This window comes from Coregonus lavaretus (genome assembly GCF_964263955.1).
Source record: "Coregonus lavaretus genome assembly, chromosome: 19".
Lineage (NCBI taxonomy): Eukaryota > Metazoa > Chordata > Actinopteri > Salmoniformes > Salmonidae > Coregonus > Coregonus lavaretus.
Window position 1 is genome coordinate 21267579 of NC_140006.1, and position 24318 is coordinate 21291896.

The 24318-nt window shown below is 41.6% G+C and overlaps 1 protein-coding gene across 2 annotated transcripts in view; it reads right to left on the minus strand.

Moving 5' to 3' along the window:
* LOC311147245 (tensin-3-like) overlaps positions 1–24318 on the minus strand; it is a 91944-nt gene that overhangs the window by 51810 nt on the left and 15816 nt on the right. For both annotated transcript variants that reach the window (XM_084183912.1, XM_084183911.1), the window contains exons 4-12: positions 22692–22814; positions 15535–15599; positions 11973–12056; positions 11262–11374; positions 5427–5487; positions 3886–3961; positions 3562–3691; positions 3192–3257; positions 2571–2672 (exon numbers count right to left, since the gene is read on the minus strand). In XM_084183912.1, the coding sequence (XP_084040038.1) occupies positions 2571–2672; positions 3192–3257; positions 3562–3691; positions 3886–3961; positions 5427–5487; positions 11262–11374; positions 11973–12056; positions 15535–15599; positions 22692–22814 (820 nt within the window). The remainder of the gene's footprint in view (positions 1–2570; positions 2673–3191; positions 3258–3561; positions 3692–3885; positions 3962–5426; positions 5488–11261; positions 11375–11972; positions 12057–15534; positions 15600–22691; positions 22815–24318) is intronic.

Here is a 24318-nt window from a genome sequence, read left to right on the forward strand (position 1 = left end):
CCACAATTATGGGGTTCAACAATTGTTTTGACTGTTTTTTCTATCAGAAGACACACATTGGCAAGACTGAGGTCCATAGATGGTTAACCAAGTATGGCCCCATCCAGTGGTCTTTATTTTTTAACCATTTCATCTATCCTAACTCTACATTTATGTCAGAATGTATCAAACAACTTTTTGTTGGACATGGTCAATTTTCTTAGGTTATTATGTTGTTCAAAATCCCTTGACTCTCTCTAAGCATAAGGCAAATGGCAATGTAGCTGCAAAACTGTTGCTCCGACTCCAATCTATTCATTACCCCCAGAGGGATTGTTGTTGCTACACCTTTGAAATTACCCTGCTGTTACTCCTGTTCCATTCACATCACTGTTATTACCATCTACCATCCCCCCTCCTCCTCCTCTCATACTGTATGCCAGGCCTGTGAGTCATAAAGCTTGATTACCATCATCATCATCATCATCACCATCCTCATTTTCATCACCCCTGGCCTGCGTGGCTTGGCCTAGCTTTCCGTTTGGGCTTCCGATTGGGGCCCAGCCAGACGGCCCTCAGCTAAAACATTCCTCATTCATCCGGCAGTCAAACCAGGGCCCTGTTACATGGCTCTGCTCTGACTCACTCATTTACTTACTGGGAGCTAGATGCATGAACAGAGGGGAGAGAGAGGGGAGAGAGAGGGGAGCCCTTGGTACAGAACAAACCTATTATAGCCTAGACTTTCTCCGTTAATTGGCTCAAATGGGGTTATGTTGATGTTGACAGACACCTGGTAATGATTGCATGCACATCCTCTGATTCATGTACATGATCGGGAAATGAGTTTCTAAAAAACAAAACAGACCGGCTGGATTTGTTTCTGTTGATGGGGAGGAAATTGACCCCGGAAAGAGTAGAGCAGTTTCCAGTATGTTGTGTGAGGTAAATCATTATATCCAAACTCAAACACAATACTTTATTCACACTAGTGGATAAACCCACATTTTGACTGGGGGAAGAGGGATTTAAAAAGCCATTGAAGTAAATTATGTTGTCCTTCCACATACATAACACTGAAGTGGTAAGCTGTCTTTAAGTTGGCGAGAGTACTTCCTCCTTCCCTTGACCCACTGATTGACAGGCAGTCAGAGGGACACTGGGAGCTTCCAAATCAAATGGACTGGTAAGTAGCTGCTGAATTCCAGTAGAGCTCCCAGTCTTTTGTCTCTAATCTAGAGTTTACATGAGAAAACAAGGCTGTAAATATTCCACAGGAATGCCTCATTGACTCAACGAGAAGGAGAAAGTGAAAAATAGGTTTTTAGGCTGTTGTTATTTGCCTTTAATGAATCTTTTCATTTCCAATGTTTGCTCTTTTATTACATGCCTAGAGACTCTTGATCTAGCACTTCAAACATAAAAGCTAACCTCACTTTATGATTGTGTAGTAGAGTTTCTCAAATAAAGCAACTTAACTAGTTGTCTTTATTATCAAATGGCTTCTATGGGTATTATATATAAAATGCATATTGTATAACAAGCCTGGGTGGATTCATGTTTTAATGCCACCATATTGCTCTATTCTGGTAAGTTGTTGTAAATTCCACGGCTGAGAGGAAAGATTTGGCAGAGCAGCAAGGGCTGCCCTGACAGTGTGCGTGTGTGTGTGTGTGTGTGAGTGTGTGTGTGTGTGTGTGTGTGTGTGTGTGTGTGTGAGAGCGACCATTCATTTGATAAAACAATTATAATAATCTCTAGGGAACTACTGTTCTCTCTCTGACCCCAGTGGTTCCCTATCCCCTATGGTACTAACACTGTAAAGAGCATCCAGAAACTACCAACAGACAGGCACTAGATATTACCTAACCCGAGCTGATTGACATGGCCAAACTTAGCGCTACAAACATGGGAATCTTCTGCATTTGGTATTCTGTTAACCATTGTAAATAAAGTATGTCTACATAGGAATTGCCCTGGTACAAGTCTGGTACAAGTAATGGGTCCCACTGCCACATAAACCAAGCTGGTGGAGACTGACTGTATATGTTAATGTAATTACTCTGTGGTCCCTATATGATACAGCACAGAGCGAGCCTGGCTAACCAGAGAAGAGGACTCTAAATATGTCATGCTCTGCAGTACTGAGACTAGCATGAGGTTTACAGAGTTGCTGAGATATCTGTCTTGCTAGAAGTTCTGCATTGAAAAAAATACTAGTTATCACTTGGCCCTCTAAGGAAGGATCTCCATTCATTTAGAAAACAGACATTGACTGACCCAGATTTGGTTGGTTTTACTGGGTGTACATGTACCTGTGTTTGGTAAAACTGTAGCTAGGATCAGGAGTTGTTCCTGACAGGGAAAGCCTAGATATGGTCCAGAGATTTTACTGATCAATTCATGCGGTCAGATAAAACCTCCCGGCCCTATTGGTCAATGTAAGCGCATGATCCCCAGATATGGCTTGGTTTTACTTGATGAACTTGGTTGTTAGATATGGTGGACAATATGATATTAATGTAGAGTGACTGGAAGCTTTATGTTTCACATTGTAATGAGGAGAAGTAAGTCTGAGTGACTGCTGTTACCTTCCCTGTCAATTATGTTCTGGTAGGAGTCCCATCGTGTCAGAGGGTCGGCTATGTTGTAGTCCACACTGACATCTGACCCGTTCTGCCAGCGCTCTGCACCTAGACCATTTAAAAGCAAGGAATCATTGTGTGATGCTCTTATTTGGTCCAATCAACATCAAGGAATAAGAGGGACATTCTTATAGGGTTCAATCAACAACAAGGGATCAGCGGGACATTCTTCTAGGTTTAAACTTTCTGTTGGACATTAGCCTTTTTTGTTTCTTTTCTATAAGTGATTTGTGGCCGGAGTGTTTTCATATTGCAACTAAGAGTTGAAGGAATGTTACATTTTATGAGTTGTGTAGAGCACACATATGCACACAAACACACACTCCCTCCTGTGGGGCTGGGAGGAAGGGCATGCTGTGCTCCTTTACCTCTGTCAGCACACACTTCACGCTACATTTCCCCTCTACGGATTTACACATCCTCATCTCGGCAGGGGGTAGAGGGGAAAGGAGGGGGGATCGAGGGGGGAAGCTGGGTGGTGAAAGGACCATGTGTCTGGAGGATTCAAACACTCCTGCTTTTCTAACTGGGTTATAGTTAAGGAGTTATTGGAGTTGAGAAAAATACCTGGGATCTTCTCTGGGCCCTCTGAGAAAACCAGCTCCACTTTCCCGTAATCCAGAAATCTGGGATCTGTAGAGTCAACACAAAGGAATGGAGTGAGTGTGGCTGCGTTGGAATGCCACAGAAAGATGAATGATGCTGCCTATGACTGAGATTCTCCCAGAAAGCCATAATACATTACAGTCTATGGAAACACATGATTGGTTTTATTAATGGAGGAGCCAAACCAAAATGAAGTCCAGTAGACTTCATGCTGTGAGGCAGTCTGTGGAGCTCAACGTATGCTTGACATGTTCTGACACGTTCTCTGGGCCGTTTCAGGTTTGTGTGTGTGTGTGTGTGTGTATAAAATGTGTGTACAATGTGTGTATACCTTTATTGGCAGTCTCCATGTCTTCTTTCTCAAATATCAGGTTGTAGCCCTGCACTGCTCCTGTGTGGAACTGGAGCCGGAAGATTACCTCACGCTCCAAAATGACATCACTCTTATGGTAACACTTCACCTGCAGGAACATGGGAAGACTGGCTGCTGTAACAGCTGTTTGTGTGTGTATTCATGTGACCTTTTAAAAAACCTCTCTCACTATTTTATGTGTGTAAGTCTAAATCGGTCATAACTTGTATCTTTCTTCATGTATGGTATACCCAGTACATTCTGTAGGATATGTTATGTGATGCTATGAGACGTTGTTCTTACCATGATGTCTCCCTTTAACAGCTGAGCAGGTTCCAGACTGATACATATCCTGTCTCTGTGTCCAGGCCCAATGTGACTGGGTAATAGAGACAAACAACCAATCAGAGAGACCATGTTATGACGGCCAGGGTGCCCAGGTGGGCAGATGGCCCGGGTGGACAGAGTTTGCACCATAGACATTAAAACCAGTAGATAGTGATAGCGCTGACGTCATCCACGTATTCCTATGGAAAACTCCTGATGGCTCATGAAGCCGGAAGTATTTTAATTTGAAGCTCTCCATATTGCTGAATGTGGCTGAATGGCACCCAAAAATCGATAAGGGTCATGGTGAAAGTGGCCGTAACTAGCAAAGGTGAGCACGAGCCTCCTCGTAGCCTGCCGGCCAGTGATTGGTCTGTGTCAGCATGTGGTCCTGTGTGATGACAAATATAGTAGTCAGAATGGATCACTATTTAATTAAATATCTCGATTTGTAGCAAACTTTAAAATAATTCACTGTGGGGATCGAACTTGATCATAATCAACTAATTTTAGAGCCCAAAAAGGCTGTCAACATTTGGGGGTTGGCCGTTTTGGCGATCGTAATTTACTACATACTGTAGGCTGTCTAGGGCAAACCAGGGCTTTTGGCACCACTAGGTTGCTACCAGTCGAGGCTGCTGAGGGGAGGACAGCTCATAATAATGGCTGGAACGGAACTAATGGAATGGCATCAAACACATGGAAACCATGTGCTTGATGTATTTGATACCATTCCACTGATTCTGCTCCAGTCATTACCACCAGCCTTTCCTCCCCAGTTAAGGTGCTACTGACCTCCTGTGGTTGCTACGTAGTAGCCGACCAGCAGAGCTCGTGACTCCACACTCCAGACCGGACACTGGGGGCCTGGTTTGCACCAGGTGAAAATTGATTGCATTCGTTTTGAAACCGGGCTGCCTCCCGGCGTGAGCCGGGTGCCCCGTTCAAAGCCAAAGTCGGCTCAAAACAAACTGATGTATTTCAAGCACCTGGAGTAATGACTTAGGATTCGGAGTTTTCATATGTAAACGTTGTGTTTAGTCTTGATAAAAAAATGCATATGTGCTTTATCTGCATTCCCAAGGAAAACTAGTATAAAAATGTGAGCACATCTTATGGAAAATATGTGTATTTCTGAATGATGTACCATGCTGCCTTGTTGACATAGGTTGCCTTCCCCTGCTCAGACGATGCATAAACCAATGGTTGCGTGCCACGTCATCAACAGTGCCGTCAGGCACCAGATTGCTATAACATATGATGTAGTTAGCTGATGTGTAAAATACCTATCCAGGCGTGCCAGATCTTACAATATCACCAGGCGGCATAGAGTACTGCTCAATTTATGTAGGGAACTCCTCCATCCCCACTTTTTCCCAGTCACATGATGGGCAAAAGTGACGGCCCATAGCCATAATCTACTTTTTGAGGAGAGAGCGCCAAATTAGAATAACAACAAATTCTCATTCAAAGAAAATGGTATCACTTATTGTCAAACAAAATTGGAAAATGCTTACTAGACCCCTGAGGAGTAGACAGCTTGCATTCCCTGGTAGACTTTCAGGTATGGCCGACACACTGGAAAAAAATGATTGTATTATGAGAAGAGAAATACAATACTGTAATTCATATCAATAAACTGCATCATAACATTCATTTATGTATTACCAAGCATTGATTCATGTTGGTATCAAGTGACAATACATGCTAACAAAATGGCATAAATCCTTTCCCTCAAGCTTCTTGTGAGTTATTACAGATGAATGGTGAATGCTCTATTCTAGTTCTTTTGGATCTCAGTGCTGCATTTGATACTATTGATCATAACATCTTTGTTCAGGTCATATCTATGTGGCAGACGTTTCTCAGTGAGCATTGGTGGTTCAGTATTGTCCCCAGCACCTATTCACTTTGTCAGGGATCATCAACTAGATGCAGCTGCAGGCCGATTTCTCCTTGAGCGGATGGTCGGGGGGGGGGTGGGGGGGGGCGGAACATAACTACAAATAATTTATGGACTGCAAATTGACTGCAAGAAGCCCAAACAGATATAATGTTTGACTAAAACATAGTAATTTCAAACCTTGCTTACATTTGTATACGATCATGTGTCTCTCTATTATGCGTGGGAATACTTGCAAACAGATTTCTTAAATTAAAATCACTTAGAGCTCATTTCCTGGTCTTTTTACAGTCTTTTATGTTTATTTTATTTTATATATTTTTATTGCTCAGTAAACTTTAGGAGCCAAATAAAACCACCCGAGGGCCACCAGTTGGGGAACCCTGCACTATGGTGTCCGTCAAAGGTCAATTCTGGGCCCCATCCTTTTTTCCCTGTACATGCTTCCCCTTGGTGACATCACATATATTTTTTTGGGTTGAAATGAGGTGTAAACAATGTTGATTAAACCCGTTTTTGCCCAGTGGGCCGATTGTAAAAACCTTGGCCATTTGTCCACCAATGTAAAGCCTACGGCCTGAAACCTTAGTGTCTTCTTTGAGCCTGGCCTAAACCTCGAGCTGCTTGTAAAGAAGGTTGTCCAGTCCTGCTTTTATTATCTAAGAAATAATAATAATAATAATAATAATAATATGCCATTTAGCAGACGCTTTTATCCAAAGCGACTTACAGTCATGTGTGCATACATTTTTACGCATGGGTGGTCCCGGGGATCGAACCCACTACCCTGGCGTTACAAGCGCCATGCTCTACCAATTGAGCTACAGAGGACCATACAGTCAAGTATTTCAGTCACTGATCTGGAAAAAGTTATACTTGCTTCTTCACACCTAGATTAATGTAACTCTTTGCATACATGTCTCACTCCATCGTCTACAGTTAGTTCAAAATGCTGCATCTGGGCTTTTAACAGGCACGAGAAAATGTATGCATATCATATCTATTTTAGCTTCTCTACACTGGCTACCAGACACCATTTTGGAAAATTGTATTAATCACGTTTAAGGCTTGGTAAATCCCATCCTATATCTCTCATCTTTTATCTCCCTACGAGCCGGAACGCAGCCTGAGATCCCCTGGCAGGGCACTCTTGACCATTCCAAAGTCTAGGTTGAAAACGAAAGGAGACTGGGCATTTGCCATTAGGGCCCCTAGACTTTGGAAAGGTCTTCCAGAGGAGATTAGCCTTGCAGACACAGTGCCTCTTTTTAAATCCTTGCTGAACATACACTTTAATAAAGATGCTTTTAATGTATGATTTCAATGAATGATTTTAATTATCTATTCCTCCTGTCTTTGTTTCTTTGTTAGTACTTTTATTTTATTATTTTATGATGGGAAGCACTTTGTTACCTGTATTGAAAAGCGTTATACAAATTAATTATTATTATTATTATTACAGAGAATGCACAGGAAATCTGACCTGACACTTTGTGACTTGACAAATTGTGTCAGTCTGTCTAACATGCTACTAGGCTAGTCTCTGTGTGTGCCATGTGCACCATTTGCAGCCTCTCAAATAACCTATGTGAGGGAAAAATATTTAATCCCCTGCTGATTTTGTACGTTTGCCCACTGACAAAGAAATGATCAGTCTATAATTTTAATGGTAGGTTTATTTGAGACAGAATAACAACAAAAAAATCCAGAAAAACCCATGTCAAAAATGTTATAAATTGATTTGCATTTTAATGAGGGAAATAAGTATTTGACCCCCTCTCAATCAGAAAGATTTCTGGCTCCCAGGTGTCTTTTATACAGGTAACGAGCTGAGATTAGGAGCACACTCTTAAAGGGAGTGCTCCTAATCTCAGCTTGTTACCTGTATAAAAGACACCTGTCCACAGAAGCAATCAATCAATCAGATTCCAAACCACCATGGCCAAGACCAAAGAGCTCTCCAAGGATGTCAGGGACACGATTGTAGACCTACACAAGGCTGGAATGGGCTACAAGACCATCGCCAAGCAGCTTGGTGAGAAGGTGACAATAGTTGGTGCGATTATTCGCAAATGGAAGAAACACAAAAAAACTGTCAATCTCCCTCGGCTTGGGGCTCCATGCAAGATCTCACCTCGTGGAGTTGCAATGATCATGAGAATGGTGAGGAATCAGCCCAGAACTACACGGGAGGATCTTGTCAATGATCTCAAGGCAGCTGGGACCATAGTCACCAAGAAAACAATTGGTAACACACTACGCCGTGAAACTCTGACCTCCTGCAGTGCCCACAATGTCCCCCTTGCGGGCACTGCAGAAAGCACATATACATGAAAGCACATATACAGTGGGGAGAACAAGTATTTGATACACTGACGATTTTACAGGTTTTCCTACTTACAAAGCATGTAGAGGTCTGTAGTTTTTATCATAGGTACACTTCAACTGTGAGAGACGGAATCTAAAACAAAAATCCAGAAAATCACATTGTATGATTTTTAAGTAATTAATTTGCATTTTATTGCATGACATGAGTATTCGATACATCAGAAAAGCAGAACTTAATATTTGGTACAGAAACCTTTGTTTGCAATTACAGAGATCATACGTTTCCTGTAGGTCTTGACCAGGTTTGCACACACTGCAGCAGGGATTTTGGCCCACTCCTCAATACAGACCTTCTCCAGTTCCTTCAGGTTTCGGGGCTGTCGCTGGGCAATACAGACTTTCAGCTCCCTCCAAATATTTTCTATTGGGTTCAGGTCTGGAGACTGGCTAGGCCACTCCAGGACCTTGAGATGCTTCTTACGGAGCCACTCCTTAGTTGCCCTGGCTGTGTGTTTCGGGTCGTTGTCATGCTGGAAGACCCAGCCACGACCCATCTTCAATGCTCTTACTGAGGGAAGGAGGTTGTTGGCCAAGATCTCGCGATACATGGCCCCATCCATCCTCCCCTCAATACGGTGCAGTCGTCCTGTCCCCTTTGCAGAAAAGCATCCCCAAAGAATGATGTTTCCACCTCCATGCTTCACCGTTGGGATGGTGTTCTTGGGGTTGTACTCATCCTTCTTCTTCCTCCAAACACAGCGAGTGGAGTTTAGACCAAAAGGCTCTATTTTTGTCTCATCAGACCACATGACCTTCTCCCATTCCTCCTCTGGATCATCCAGATGGTCATTGGCAAACTTCAGACAGGCCTGGACATGCACTGGCTTGAGCAGGGGGACCTTGCGTGCGCTGCAGGATTTTAATCCATGACGGCGTAGTGTGTTACTAATGGTTTTCTTTGAAACTGTGGTCCCAGCTCTCTTCAGGTCATTGACCAGGTCCTGCCGTGTAGTTCTGGGCTGATCCCGCACCTTCCTCATGATCATTGATGCCCCACGAGGTGAGATCTTGCATGGAGCCCCAGACCGAGGGTGATTGAACGTCATCTTGAACTTCTTCCATTTTCTAATAATTGTGCCAACAGTTGTTGCCTTCTCACCAAGCTGCTTGCCTATTGTCCTGTAGCCCGTCCCAGCCTTGTGCAGGTCTACAATTTTATCCCTGATGTCCTTACACAGCTCTCTGGTCTTGGCCATTGTGGAGAGGTTGGAGTCTGTTTGATTGAGTGTGTGGACAGGTGTCTTTTATATAGGTAACGAGTTCAAACAGGTGCAGTTAATACAGGTAATGAGTGGAGAACAGGAGGGCTTCTTAAAGAAAAACTAACAGGTCTGTGAGAGCCGGAATTCTTACTGGTTGGTAGGTGATCAAATACTTATGTCATGCAATAAAATGCAAATTAATTACTTAAAAATCATACAATGTGATTTTCTGGATTTTTGTTTTAGATTCCGTCTCTCACAGTTGAAGTGTACCTATGATAAAAATTACAGACCTCTACATGCTTTGTAAGTAGGAAAACCTGCAAAATCAGCAGTGTATCAAATACTTGTTCTCCCCACTGTACATGCCCGTCTGAAGTTTGCCAGTGAACATCTGAATGATTCAGAGGAGAACTGGGTGAAAGTGTTGTGGTCAGATGAGACCAAAATTGAGCTCTTTGGCATCAACTCAACTCGCCGTGTTTGGAGGAGGAGGTATGCTGCCTATGACCCAAGAACACCATCCCCACCATCAAACATGGAAACATTATGCTTTGGGGGTGTTTTTCTGCTAAGGGGACAGGACAACTTCACCGCATCAAAGGGACAATGGACGGGGCCATGTACCGTCAAATCTTGGGTGAGAACCTCCTTCCCTCAGCCAGGGCATTGAAAATGGGTCGTGGATGGGTATTCCAGCATGACAATGACCCAAAACACACGGCCAAGGCAACAAAGGAGTGGCTCAAGAAGAAGGACATTAAGGTCCTGGAGTGGCCTAGCCAGTCTCCAGACCTTAATCCCATAGAAAATCTGTGGAGGGAGCTGAAGGTTCGAGTTGCCAAACATCAGCCTCAAAACCTTAATGACTTGGAAAAGATCTGCAAAGAGGAGTGGGACAAAATCCCTCCTGAGGTGTGTGCAAACCTGCAGGCCAACTACAAGAAACATCTGACCTCTGTGATTGCCAACAAGGGTTTTGCCACCAAGTACTAAATCATGTTTTGCAGAGGGATCAAATACTTATTTCCCTCATTAAAATGCAAATACATTTATAACATTTTTGACATGCGTTTTTCTGGATTTTTTGTTGTTATTCTGTCTCTCACTGTTCAAATAAACCTACCATTAAAATTATAGACTGATCATGTCTTTGTCAGTGGGCAAACGTACAAAATCAGCAGGGGATCAAATACTTTTTTCCCTCACTGTACCTATCACGTGGATATGTACTTTATGTTTCCACTGTGGTTAACTACTGTTCTAACAAGATCACTTTATTCATAAATTGTACACAATGTCCAACCAAAATTGGACTTCTGCTTTTAACCCAACCCCTCTGAAAGACACTATAACATACAGGTTGGAGAGGTTGGAGTAAGGGGCTGCCACACTGGGCGCCCGTGGAGCAGTTATAGTTTTTTTCCAGTCGAACTGGCAACCCTTCGGTTACTGGCTCACCTCTCTAACAGCTAGGTTACATGCTGCCCCAACAGTACCAGTAGTTCCATCTAAGGGAAGTCTTTGTTGTTTCAGTTAAATGTGTGAAAACGTTCGTTCATGTGGAAAAAATGGGTTTAGATTCCCTTGAGTTTACTACAGACCAAAAAAATGAGTTATTCTGTGGTGCGTGTTTATGAATGTGCATGTGTGTGCATACACGTGCGTCAGTCCGAGGGAAAGGATAGGTTCATTTAGCATTTCAAGCTTTCCAAAAAGCCAATTTCTTTCTAGATAGGCTCATAGGGATTTTATTGGTAGTTATTTGTCAGACTTCTAGCTTCCATTGATTGAGTGGAATACATTTTTTTGAATCTCCTAGTTGGCCGATATGTGAACAAAAACATGTAGTAAGTTACCTCCTGCATTGTCAAAGTTTGGTATCCCATGTAGAATGATACAATTCAGGAACAGTGGAGAGGCATTGATTTTCATCGACCCACTCAGGAGACTGTTCAGGATCCAAACGTACCTGGCATAGCAGAATAGTAGAGATACAGTTATCCACACAATAGCTAGCAAGAGGATCCTCACTAGCTAAACCCCTCCGCATATACTGTAGGTTGAAGTAGACAACAACAGATCACTTACAACAATGACATCAATGGATGGGTTCAACCATGACAAGTATAACAGAGATACTGTAGTACACATGGGATTATTACTTTTCTGAAGATCCATTGAGGTTGTGTGTTTATGATGGGAACATTCTTACTAAGGCGCCCACGGTGTGACTGAGTCACAGTGACTCAGTGTGATGCAGCGGGATAAGATTACACCAGGTCACCACGGGATCCCATTCTGTTTCAATTACTCACAATGGCAGGACTGTCATGGGCCCTTTTCTATGGGAATGAATTAACAAGACCAAGACACGCAATAGGTTTTCTATTGGCTCAGGTGGGACAGAGACCTGAACTTGCCCTAGGGTGGGCGGAGAGAGATGTGTGTGTGGGTGTGTGTGTGTTGGGTGTGGAAAAACACCTTTACCTCGCCATCCTTATCACACAACGGACATTCTCTCAATACTAAAAGAGTAGATTCATATTATGCCTGAGAAGAGGCCTTACCTTTTCTGAGAGGGTGTCATCAATGCTGAGACCTTGTCATCGTAGTACTTCCTCATTGCAAAACGGTCCAGGGCCTGATCAGCACTACGCGAGACAGACACAGAAATGATTTAGGCTTAAACACTGACTTACCCTCCTGTTTAGGCTTAAACACTGACAGGGTAAGCACGACAATCATGGTTGGTAAGCTTTAGTTTTAAATAAGAGTGAATTAAACGGAACTGAGCGTAAGTCATCTGCCTATTACCAGAAACACTCCTGGCTGACTGAGTGGAGTAAACACTGTAAACAAACATAGGCAAATATTCAATATACAGTCAAGGTCCAAAAGTATTGGCACCCTTGATAAAGATGAGCAAAAAAAAACTCTACAATATTAATAATACACATACTGAGCTATATTGTATGCAAAAAAAGGGGAAAAGTTATTACTTTACACAAATACAATGAGATTGGAGAAGACATTGGGAGGGATCTTAGACCATTCCTCCATACATAATTTTTTTTAAACACTAGAACCGCTGGGCCTCAACGGACCCCCCTTCAAGCTAATGAGTCATTCTGATGGCAACATTCTAACAGTGTAATTAATATGTTTCATATATGCTATTGCAAAAATAATCATTTGATTGTGTTTATGAAGGCCTTGGGTAACATTAGAATACTCTTTTTTATTTTATTTCAAATAACACAATAGCATTTTCATTAGTTTATGTTACTGTAGGATATATACAAATATACCAAAATTCTAGTTTTCAATCCATTTTATTCGTGGAGTGCCTTTGTTACAACTATGAAACAGAAAGCATATTTATTGAAACATGGTAACAGCTTCTTTTTATAACAACAACAAAAAAAAGAATACCCCAACCCAAAAAAGGAAAAGGGTCAAGACCCGCGGTCAGATGATGACAACATCAGTAGCCTAAACATTACTATAAGTGCCAAGTGGCCCTGATAAATATTGAAACTCAGCACAAAAGCAATGATTGCATTATAATGAATATACAGTAAGTGTCGATATGACAGCAGTCAAAAATAGTCAATTATTCTTCACGCAATGGCCTCAGTTGGATTTCATTTAGCTGCTATCCCTTGTCCTGACAGATGACACAATTTCTGTAACTTTCACTTGCTTGACACACTTTGACATACTGTACACTCTTAGAAAAAAGTGTTCCAAAAGGGTTATTTGTCTGTCCCCATAGGAGAACCCTTTTGGGTTCCAGGTAGAACCCTCTGTGGAAAGGGTTCTATATGGAACCCAAAAGGATTCTACCTGGAACCAAAAATGGTTATTCAAAAGGTTCTCCTAAGGGGACAGCCGAAGAACCCTTTTAGGTTCTAGATAGCACCTTTTGTTCTAAGAGTGTACCTTTGTTTGGTTGTAGTGTGTAATAGTCTCCAGTTTTCTCTTTATTGTTTCCTGTCTTCTTGTCATTATTCAGCCCTGTTGCACAATGGCTGTGCAGGTGCCTTATTTTGCGGAGAGGGAGGGAGCTCCCGTCTCGCTTTGTTCATGGTGCCGGCCAGACTTGTTTTTTTTTCAAGCAAATTGTTCGCTAATGACAGTGAAGTGAAGAAATTGTCCACTGTGACATTTCTCCCCTTGCCAACGTAAGGTTCCACAAGCCTCATCACCACATTCTCCGACACCCGCTCACCTGCTGCCCAATGTGGATATTTTCACAAATATTAAAAGCCGTTCAGCATGTACAATTACGCACGCTCTCACTGTGTAGCCTACTCCAAGTAGGCCAGAGTAGACTAATAAGATGCTTTGATTTGGTGGACTGATACAGGGTACATACGATTTAAAGATTATAATTAGAATGGATCAATACAATAGAATGGCCCGCCCTGTTCTTCATTCACAATTGGTGATTACATCATTATGAATCATTCGCTTTTGCTCATCAACTCACCCATTCTCCCCCTTTCTCCCCATCATACTCTGTTGTTATACAGTACCAGTAAAAAGTTTGGACACACCTACTCATTCAAGGGTTTTTCATTATTTGTACTATTTTCTACATTGTAGAATAATAGTGAAGACATCAAAACTATGAAATAACACATATGGAATCGTGTAGTAACCAAATAAAATATATTTTATATTTTATATTCTTCAAAGTAGCCACCCTTTGCCTTGATGACAGCTTTGCACGCTCTTGGCATTCTCTCAACCAGCTTCAACTGGAATGCTTTTCCAACAGTCTTGAAGGAGTTCCCACATATGCTGAGCACTTGTTGGCTGCTTTTCCTTCACTCTATGGTCCAACTCATCCCAAACACTCAATTGGGTTGAGGTCGGGTGATTGTGGAGGCCACAAAGACAGCGTTGGAACCATAAATCTCACATTTGCCACAGCAGTCGCTAGAGCGCGATGGGACAAGAACATCCCGACGCCCAAACCCTCCCCTAACCCGGACGACGCTGGGCCAATTGTGTGCTGCCTCATGGGTCTCCCGGTCGCGGTCAGCTGCGACACAACCCGGGATCGAACCTGGGTCTGTAGTGACGCCTCAAGCACTGCGATGCAGTGCCTAAGACCGCTGTGCCAGTACAAGGACATTTTAGCCAAAAACATACACACACACACACACACACACACACACACACACACACACACACACACACACACACACACACACACACACACACACACACACACACACACATACACACACACACACACACACACACACACTCTCCATTTTCCATCTCTTCTTCATCATTTTCTTTTTCTCTACCCTCTCTCTCTCTGACCCTGTCACCCTGTGAATAGTCTCTCCCATAGGGAGCAAAACAGCAGGGGGAACGTTGATTGACAAAACCCAACCCGGCCTCGACCAATGTGTACCCATATAAAAACAGGGTCTGTGTGCAGAAAGGATCTCCATAAGTGCATAAGACAAGACACACACAAACACACACAGCACTTCCCTTTAACTTATAAACCACTTTCTGCCTTAATGTTTGCTGTCAGTTGATGACTTTAGGGATTGCTCTGCATGGACTTTCAGACTGGAAATTACCATGTGTTAATATCATTCATCTCTGTTTGTGAGGAGAAATTATTTTGAACTCAAGTGCCTTACTGAAACTCATATTTCATTACAAAATTCATTTCCAGGTCCATTCAGGGAAAATTACATTGACCTTTGTGGTAAACGACAAATGCTGTTACACTCTGTTATCATGAATGTCTAGTATGTATTGTTTATGTTGATTTAGAGTGTGTAATTCTGTAAGTGTGACTCATGACTTGTGGCTTTCCTTTGATCCCACATCCATAACTATTGTTTGACTCACGGTCTGACTCAGTGAAAGGGCTGAGTGGCCCGTAGTGGTCAGGCACTTAGAAATATTATATTTGTGTCTATATTTATCTGAGACGTGGTTGTAGTTGATAAGGATCTGGGTTTGTACACCCACATTCAAGAAGTGCCACTCACTCTTTACCAGAACTTCTGGTTTGAGCAAAGTCCCATTTCACAATGGTAAATAAATTTAAGGAAAAGCCATGGGAGCTGCCGTTGGTTGCAGCAGTTAGCCTACCTGGCAGATATGTCAGTGAAATGTACAAATGATGAGATGACCACTCCAATTCGGCCTTTCCCACCCTGAAATACAAGACAGAGAGAGGAGAGAGAAAGATAGAGACAGAGAGCATTAGCCTATATTACTTTGAGAATGTGACAAAATAAGTTATCTTTTACGCCTTCGAACACAAGACACATTTTACTGCGTTTTACAATGTTAGAATAAACAAGCTACTTCAATCAACAAAACACAGATTAAACATGTGAAACAATGGTGAAACATTAGCAGGGAAAGCTAACCTCTTGGCTAAGTTTCTAACAACATCACTTCCCGGAAAGATGTTCTATTATATTGATAAGATAGACGAGTGACCACTCTAACAATGGAAACACATGTCCTCAAAGATGGAAGGCAGGCGGGAGGAGGCGAGATCATTTAAGCCAATGAGAGCTGGCAGATACAACATTTTACATTTTAGTCCTTTAGCAGACGCTCTTATCCAGAGCGACTTACAGTTACTGAGTGCATACATTATTTTTTTATTTTTGATACTGGCCCCCCGTGGGAATCGAACCCACAACCCTGCCGTTGCGAACACCATGCTCTACCAACTGAGCTACATCCCTGCCGGCCATTCCCTCCCCTACCCTGGACAACGCTGGGCCAATTGTGCGCTGCCCCATGGGTCTCCCGGTTGCGGCCGGCTACGACAAAGCCTGGATTCGAACCGGGATCTCTAGTGGCACAGCTAGCACTGCGATGCAGTGCCTTAGACCACTGCGCCACTCGGGAAGAACTCGGATATAAGGTATATCTTTAAAAAGCTTGGGGTCACTTAGAAATGTCCTTGTTTTCGAAAGAAAATCAATTTGTATGTCCATTAAAATAACATCAAATTGATCAGAAATACAGTGTAGACATTGTTAATGTTGTAAATGGCTATTGTAGATGGAAACGGCTGATTTTCTATGGAATATATACATACATACACATAAATATACATTTCCTTTTTAAAAATATATTTCCCTTTATTACTTTCCAACCCCACCACCCCTTCCCTAATTGGAGTAAACTAGTGAACAACAATGCTTAGGCCTCTACTTCCAGCTATATACATTTTATGGACACAGTCAATTTTACAATAATTCTATTTTGTTTGTTTTTACTCCTGAACTTCCTCTACCCTCAACCTCTCTGATCATTTTCATGATGTCCATCCGGTTTGCTTCTATATGCCATATCTTTCTGACTGTGCTCTTTCACAAAAGCTCTCAACCTATAACCTATATACTTATTATGGACACAGTATGCTTACATTATTAGTTATATTGTTGTTATTAGTTGTTGTTAGTTGCTATTAGTCCCATCCTTCAACTCCATTCAACACCACCCATCTATCTCTTAACACCATCCATATTGGATTTCTATTTGCCATATATTTTTCAACTGTACTGTGATGTTTTACAAAAGTTCTGAACCTTTCTATTCTCATTGTTTCTAAAGATTGTAAATAGAAAATAAACATTTTTGCTAAAAGTATTATTATATTATTGATCGATTGACTATGACTTTTCAGATCACCCAGTAATGCTATCTGCAGGGTTAGCTCCAGGTAAATATTGCAATCCTTTAGCCATTCCTGGACCTATGTCCAAAAACAAGTACCAAAACAAATGATCTAATGATTCTGTCTCTTCGCAGCAAAATCTGCAGAGCTGGGAAGATTGTATCCCCCATATAAATAACATTCTATTGGTAGCAATAATTTTATATAATAATTTAAATTGAAAAATTTAAACTTTTGAATCCGGTGTCGTTTTGCGTATCAGTTCCTAAACACTATGCCATGGGATCGGTATGTCAAAAATCTCTTCCCAACTATTTTGCAATCTATATGGGATGGCTGTCAATCCTTTGGTCCTAAAATTAAACTGGTATACTTTGTTATTTATCACAGTTTTCTTTAACCAATTATGTTCTTTAATGCAAGGCCGACAGACAAGTTCCTTACATTTTCCCCCTTCCACTTTCCTCTTCCATTTTTGCGGTAATGCTGCAATTATTTGGTTGTAATTTTGGGTAGAGCAGACATTTCCATATGTTTTTGTTAGCTGCATGTGCGACATAACTCCACCAGTCCTACCGATGATAACATTTACGAAGATTACACCTTTTTTAAACATTTTGTCAATTTTCTTTTTTTTTTAATCAATTAGTATATTTGAGTTTAACCACAATATTTGTTGCATTATTTGTTCTGTGGTTTCTGGAGGATTAAATTGAAGTTGCAACCAGCTTTCTATGGCTTGTTTTAGAAATAGTGATATTTGGGAGATGATTTCCTTTTCAAATAACTGAAAGTGTGAGGTTGTAATCTGAATAAAGGGAAAAAGGCCATTCTTGAACATTGGGTGAGACAATCTTACTAATTTGCTAGAGAACCAGTTTCGGATTTAAGTATAACTTTTGTATGACTGAAGCTTTTAGTGATAGGTCTAATGCTTTAATATTTAATAATTTCTGTCCTCCGAATTCATATTCATTATATAAATAGGCCCGTTTAATTTTGTCTGGCTTGCCATTCCAAATAAAATTGAATATTTTTTTCTCATAAAATTTAAAAAACTGTTCACTAGGCGTAGGCAAGACCATAAGCAAATAGGTAAACTGGGATAATACTAAAGAATTAATCAAGATGATTTTTCCACAAATTGACAGGTATTTACCTTTCCATGGGGGCAAGATCTTATCTATTTTTGCTAACTTTCTATTAAAATGTATTGGAGTGAGATCATTTACAGTGGGGAAAAAAAGTATTTAGTCAGCCACCAATTGTGCAAGTTCTCCCACTTAAAAAGATGAGAGAGGCCTGTAATTTTCATCATAGGTACACGTTAACTATGACAGACACAATGAGGAAAAAAAATCCAGAAAATCACATTGTAGGATTTTTAATGAATTTATTTGCAAATTATGGTGGAAAATAAGTATTTGGTCAATAACAAAAGTTTCTCAATACTTTGTTATATACCCTTTGTTGGCAATGACAAAGGTCAAACGTTTTCTGTAAGTCTACACAAGGTTTTCACACACTGTTGCTGGTATTTTGGCCCATTCCTCCATGCAGATCTCCTCTAGAGCAGTGATGTTTTGGGGCTGTCGCTGGGCAACACGGACTTTCAACTCCCTCCAAAGATTTTCTATGGGGTTGAGATCTGGAGACTGGCTAGGCCACTCCAGGACATTGAAATGCTTCTTACGAAGCCACTCCTTCGTTGCCCGGGCGGTGTGTTTGGAATCATTGTCATGCTGAAAGACCCAGCCACGTTTCATCTTCAATGCCCTTGCTGATGGAAGGAGGTTTTCACTCAAAATCTCACGAAACATGGCCCCATTCATTCTTTCCTTTACACGGATCAGTCGTCCTGGTCCCTTTGCAGAAAAACAGCCCCAAAGCATGATGTTTCCACCCCCATGCTTCACAGTAGGTATGGTGTTCTTTGGATGCAACTCAGCATTCTTTGTCCTCCAAACACGACAAGTTGAGTTTTTACCAAAAAGTTATATTTTGGTTTCATCTGACCATATGACATTCTCCCAATCCTCTTCTGGATCATCCAAATGCACTCTAGCAAACTTCAGACGGGCCTGGACATGTACTGGCTTAAGCAGGGGGACACGTCTGGCACCTCAGGATTTGAGTCCCTGGCGGCGTAGTGTGTTACTGATGGTAGGCTTTGTTACTTTGGTCCCAGCTCTCTGCAGGTCATTCACTAGGTCCCCCCGTGTGGTTCTGGGATTTTTGCTCACCGTTCTTGTGATCATTTTGACCCCACGGGGTGAGATCTAGCGTGGAGCCCCTGATCGAGGGAGATTATCAGTGGTCTTGTATGTCTTCCATTTCCTAATAATTGCTCCCACAGTTGATTTCTTCAAACCAAGCTGCTTACCTATTGCAGATTCAGTCTTCCCAGCCTGGTGCAGGTCTACAATTTTGTTTCTGGTGTCCTTTGACAGCTCTTTGGTCTTGGCCATAGTGGAGTTTGGAGTGTGACTGTTTGAGGTTGTGGACAGGTGTCTTTTATACTGATAACAAGTTCAAACAGGTGCCATTAATACAGGTAACGAGTGGAGGATAGAGGAGCCTCTTAAAGTTGAAGTTACAGGTCTGTGAGAGCCAGAAATCTTGCTTGTTTGTAGGTGACCAAATACTCATTTTCCACCATAATTTGCAAATAAATTCATAAAAAATCCTACAATGTGATTTTCTGGATTTTTTTTCCTCATTTTGTCTGTCATAGTTGACGTGTACCTATGATGAAAATTACAGGCCTCTCTCATCTTTTTAAGTGGGAGAACTTGCACAATTGGTGGCTGACTAAATACTTTTTTCCCCCACTGTATTTTATTTGGGATATGTATTCTGAATATATCCACATCACCATCAGACCATTGTATTGGTAAACTACATGGTAATGTACATTTTTTGTTTTTTAGTGATCCAATACGTAATATAGTACATTTATCATAGTTTGGTTGTAATTCAGAGAGGTTACAAAATGTATCTAGATCCTCTATGAGGCTGTGGAGGGTTCAAGTTGTGGATTTAAAAGAAAACGTGAATCATCAGCGTACAATGACACCCTGGATTTTAAGCCCTGGATTTCTAATCCTTTGATGTTATTGTTGGATCTGATTTGAATAGCTAACATCTCGATGGCCATAATAAATAGATATGCCGATAGTGGACAACCTTGTTTCACTCCTCTTGACAGTTTAAAACATTCTGAGAAATAGCCATTATTTACTATTTTACACCTAGGGTTACTATACATGATTTTAACCCATTTTATAAGAGATTCTCCAAAATTGAAATGCTCCAGGCATTTATATATAAACCCCAGTCGTACTTTATCAAATGCTTTTTCGAAGTCTGCTATGAATAGCAGGCCTGGATTCCCAGATTTTTCATAGTGTTCTATTGTTTCCAGTACTTGCCTTATATTATCTCCAATGTATCTTCCATGTAAAAAAACCTGTCTCATTAGAATGAATAATGTCCGACAATACCTTTTTAATTCTATGAGCTATACATTTTGCTAGAATTTTTGCATCACAACACTGAAGTGTAAGGGGCCTCCAATTTTTTTAATGGACTGGATCTTTGTATTTTCCACATGTATCCTGTTTCAGTAATAATGAAATCAGACCTTCTTCTTCAGTGTCTGATAATCTACTATTTACATACTGGATCTTTGTATTTTCCACTTGTATCCTGTTTCAGTAATAATGAAATCAGACCTTCTTCTTGAGTGTCTGATAATCTACTATTTACATAGGAGTGGTTAAAACATGCTAATAACGGTCCTCTGAGCATATCAAAAAAGATTTGGCATACATCGACTGGTATACCATCCAACCCTGGAGTTTTCCCGGACTTAAAGTCTTTAATTGCATCCAGAAGTTCCTCCTCTGTAATTTCACCTTCACATCAGTCTTTCTGTATGGCTGTTAATTTTACATTATCAATAGAAAAAAAATCTCTACAAATAGCTTCAGTTAGAAGAGATGGAGGTGACTGAAACAAAAACGTATGCTTAAAGTACTTTGTTTCCTCCTTAAAAATATCATTTGGTGAATCATGGGTGACTCCGTCATTTGTAACCAGTTTCAGTAAATTATTTTTGATAGCATTCCTATGCTGAAGATTTAAAAATAAGTTGGTGCATTTTTCCCCATATTCCATCCAGTTTGCTATTTTTTATAATATATTACACTTGATCTTTCTTGAATAAGTTTCTCCATTTCTTTTAGTTTTTCCTCTAATTTATTCTGAGCCTCTATGTTACAGTTTCTATTGTTATCTATCTGTTCTGTTAGACCTTCTATTTCCTTTGTTAGTATGGACTCTTTTGACCTAAATTGCTTTTGTTTTTGAGATGAGTACTGAATTGCATGGCCTCTAAAGGCACATTTAAAGGTGTCCCATACAATAAGGGGATTTGCTGTACCTATGTTATGTCGGACAAAATCAGTTATGAATTCCTCTGTCCTAGTTAAAAACAAGTTATCATCCAATAGGCTTTGATTAAATTTCCAATATCCTCGCCCACATGGAAATTCAGTAAGAATAATGTATATGCCAATTATATGATGGTCCGACCGCCCATCTTAATCTTTTATTTTTATTGGCCAGTCTGAGATATGGCTTTTTCTTTGCAACTCTGCCTAGAAGGTCAGCATCCCGGAGTCGCCTCTTCACTGTTGACGTTGAGACTGGTGTTTTGCGGGTACTATTTAATTTAACTTTAATCAGCACAACAGTTTTCAGCTGTGCTAGCATAATTGCAAAAGGGTTTTCTAATGATCAATTAGCCTTTTAATCTCGTTCCCAGACACTTCCGCCCAAATGCGCTGTGCGCAATAGCCTGGGGACGAGGTTTCTTCAGGGAAGAATGACTGACCCCTCTCATTGAAGTCACAGAAGTTCAAGGCCGACCGCAGTACTGCAGGCATTGTTAGCAGAAAACAGGATCCCCCATTATAGTGAACAGAAAAATGGCAACCTTCGTGGTGAATCGTCTTGTAAAAAAGTAAATACATCAAAGACAATCATGGTACCAATAATTGCTTTTAATACACCAGATGTATGTCCTTGAACCGATTATTTTAAAATCGCACACAGAAGAAGTTATAAGGATAATTGAGTTACTAATGGCAGCCTGCAGTACCCCGGTGAGCCTTCAACTTCATTTACTCAATGAGAGGGGGCAGCACTGAGCTAGCCTGCAACGTCACTTTCTGGAGTAGCTCAAACTGCACATGTTATGTGTCCATGAGAAACATATTAATCGACTTCATTTGGCTTCAATATGCTATTGAGTCTTCACATAGGAATGAATATTGTCACGTGATCGATGGCTTTGTCCATTCATATATACAGTCATTGGGTTACTTCCCGGCTAGCTGCTAGCAGAAAGGAAGAGGCGACCATCTTTGCTGCTAGCCAGCTAACCCCACACGATCATCTTCGCCACAGTGCTCCCTCCTGCTCTGTCTTGAAAATCAGCTTTGAATAGGTAAGTCAATGTAAAGTGAAACAAGTGAGGCCAGAAGAATACTGAGAGATAATGAAAGGGTGATGATGACAGAGTGATGATGATGGTGCTCACCCTGCAGTGTATGACCACCACGTGTAGAGGGTCAGCATTGAGCCAGTTTTCCATGGCCTTACAGATGGTACAGATCTTATCCAGAGGAGGGGCATGCAGGTCAGGCCAGCCGGTGTCCAGAGTCTGTAAACACACACAAGGTAAGTCACACATACACATACGCACTCTGTAACACCTACAGTGCATTCGAAAAGTATTCAGGCCCCTTGACTTTTTCCACATTTTGTTACATTACAGCCTTAATCTAAAATTGATTAAATTGTTTTATTTTCTTCATCAATCTAAAAAACTGAAATATCACATTTACATAAGTATTCAGACCCTTTACTAAGGAATTTGTTGAAGCACCTTTGGCAGCGAATACAGCCTCAAGTCTTCTTGGGTATGACGCTACAAGCTTGGCACACCTGTATTTGGGGAGTTTGTCCCATTCTTCTCTGCAGCTCTGTCAGGTTGGATGGGGAGCGTCTCTGCACATGTACTTTCAGGGCTCTCCAGAGATGTTAGATCGGTTTCAAGTCCGGGCTCTGGCTGGGCCACTCAAGGACATTCAGAGACTTGTCCCGAAGCCACTCCTGCGGGCTGTCATGTGCCTTTTACTGAGGAGTGGCTTCTGTCTGGCCACCCTACCATAAAGGCCTGATTGGTGGAGTGCTGCAGAGATGGTTGTCCTTCTGGAAGCCACTCCTGCGTTGTCTTGACTGAGTGCTTAGGGTCATTGTCCTGTTGGAAGGTGAACCTTCGCCCCAGTCTGAGGTCCTGAGCACTCTGGAGCAGGTTTTCATCAAGGATTTCTCTGTACTTTGCTCCGTTCATCTTTCCCTCGATCCTGACTAGTCTCCCAGTCCCTGCCTCTGAAAAATATCCCCACAGCATGATGCTGCTACCACCATGCTTCCCTGTAGGGATGGTGCCAGGTTTCCTCCAGATGTGACTCTTGGCATTCAGGCCAAAGAGTTCAATCTTGGTTTCATCAGACCAGAGAATCTTGTTTCTCATGATCTGAGAGTCCTTTAGGTGCCTTTTGGCAAACTCCAAGAGGGCTGTCATGTGCCTTTTACTGAGGAGTGGCTTCTGTCTGGCCACTCTACCATAAAGGCCTGATTGGTGGAGTGCTGCAGAGATGGTTGTCCTTCTGGAAGGTTCTCCCATCTCCACAGAGGAACTCTGGAGCTCTATCAGTGTGACCATTGGGTTCTTGGTCACCTCCCTGACCAAGGCCCTTCTCCCCCAATTGCTCAGTTTGGCCAGGCAGCCAGCTCTAGGAAGAGTCTTGGTGGATCCAAACTTCTTCCATTTAAAAATGATGGAGGCCACTGTGTTCTTGGGGACCTTCAATGCTGCAGAAATGTTTTGGTACCCTTCCTCAGATCTGTGCCTCGACACAATCCTTTCTCAGAGCTCTACGGACAATTCCTTCGACCTCATGGCTTGGTTTTTGCTCTGACATGCACTGTCAACGGAGGGACCTTATATAGACAGGTGTGTGCCTTTCCAAATCATGTCCAATCAATCGAATTTACCACAGGTGGACTCCTATCAAGTTGTAGAAACATCTCAAGGATGATCAATGGAAACAGGATGCACTTGAGCTCAATTTTGAGTCTCATATCAAAGGGTCTGAATA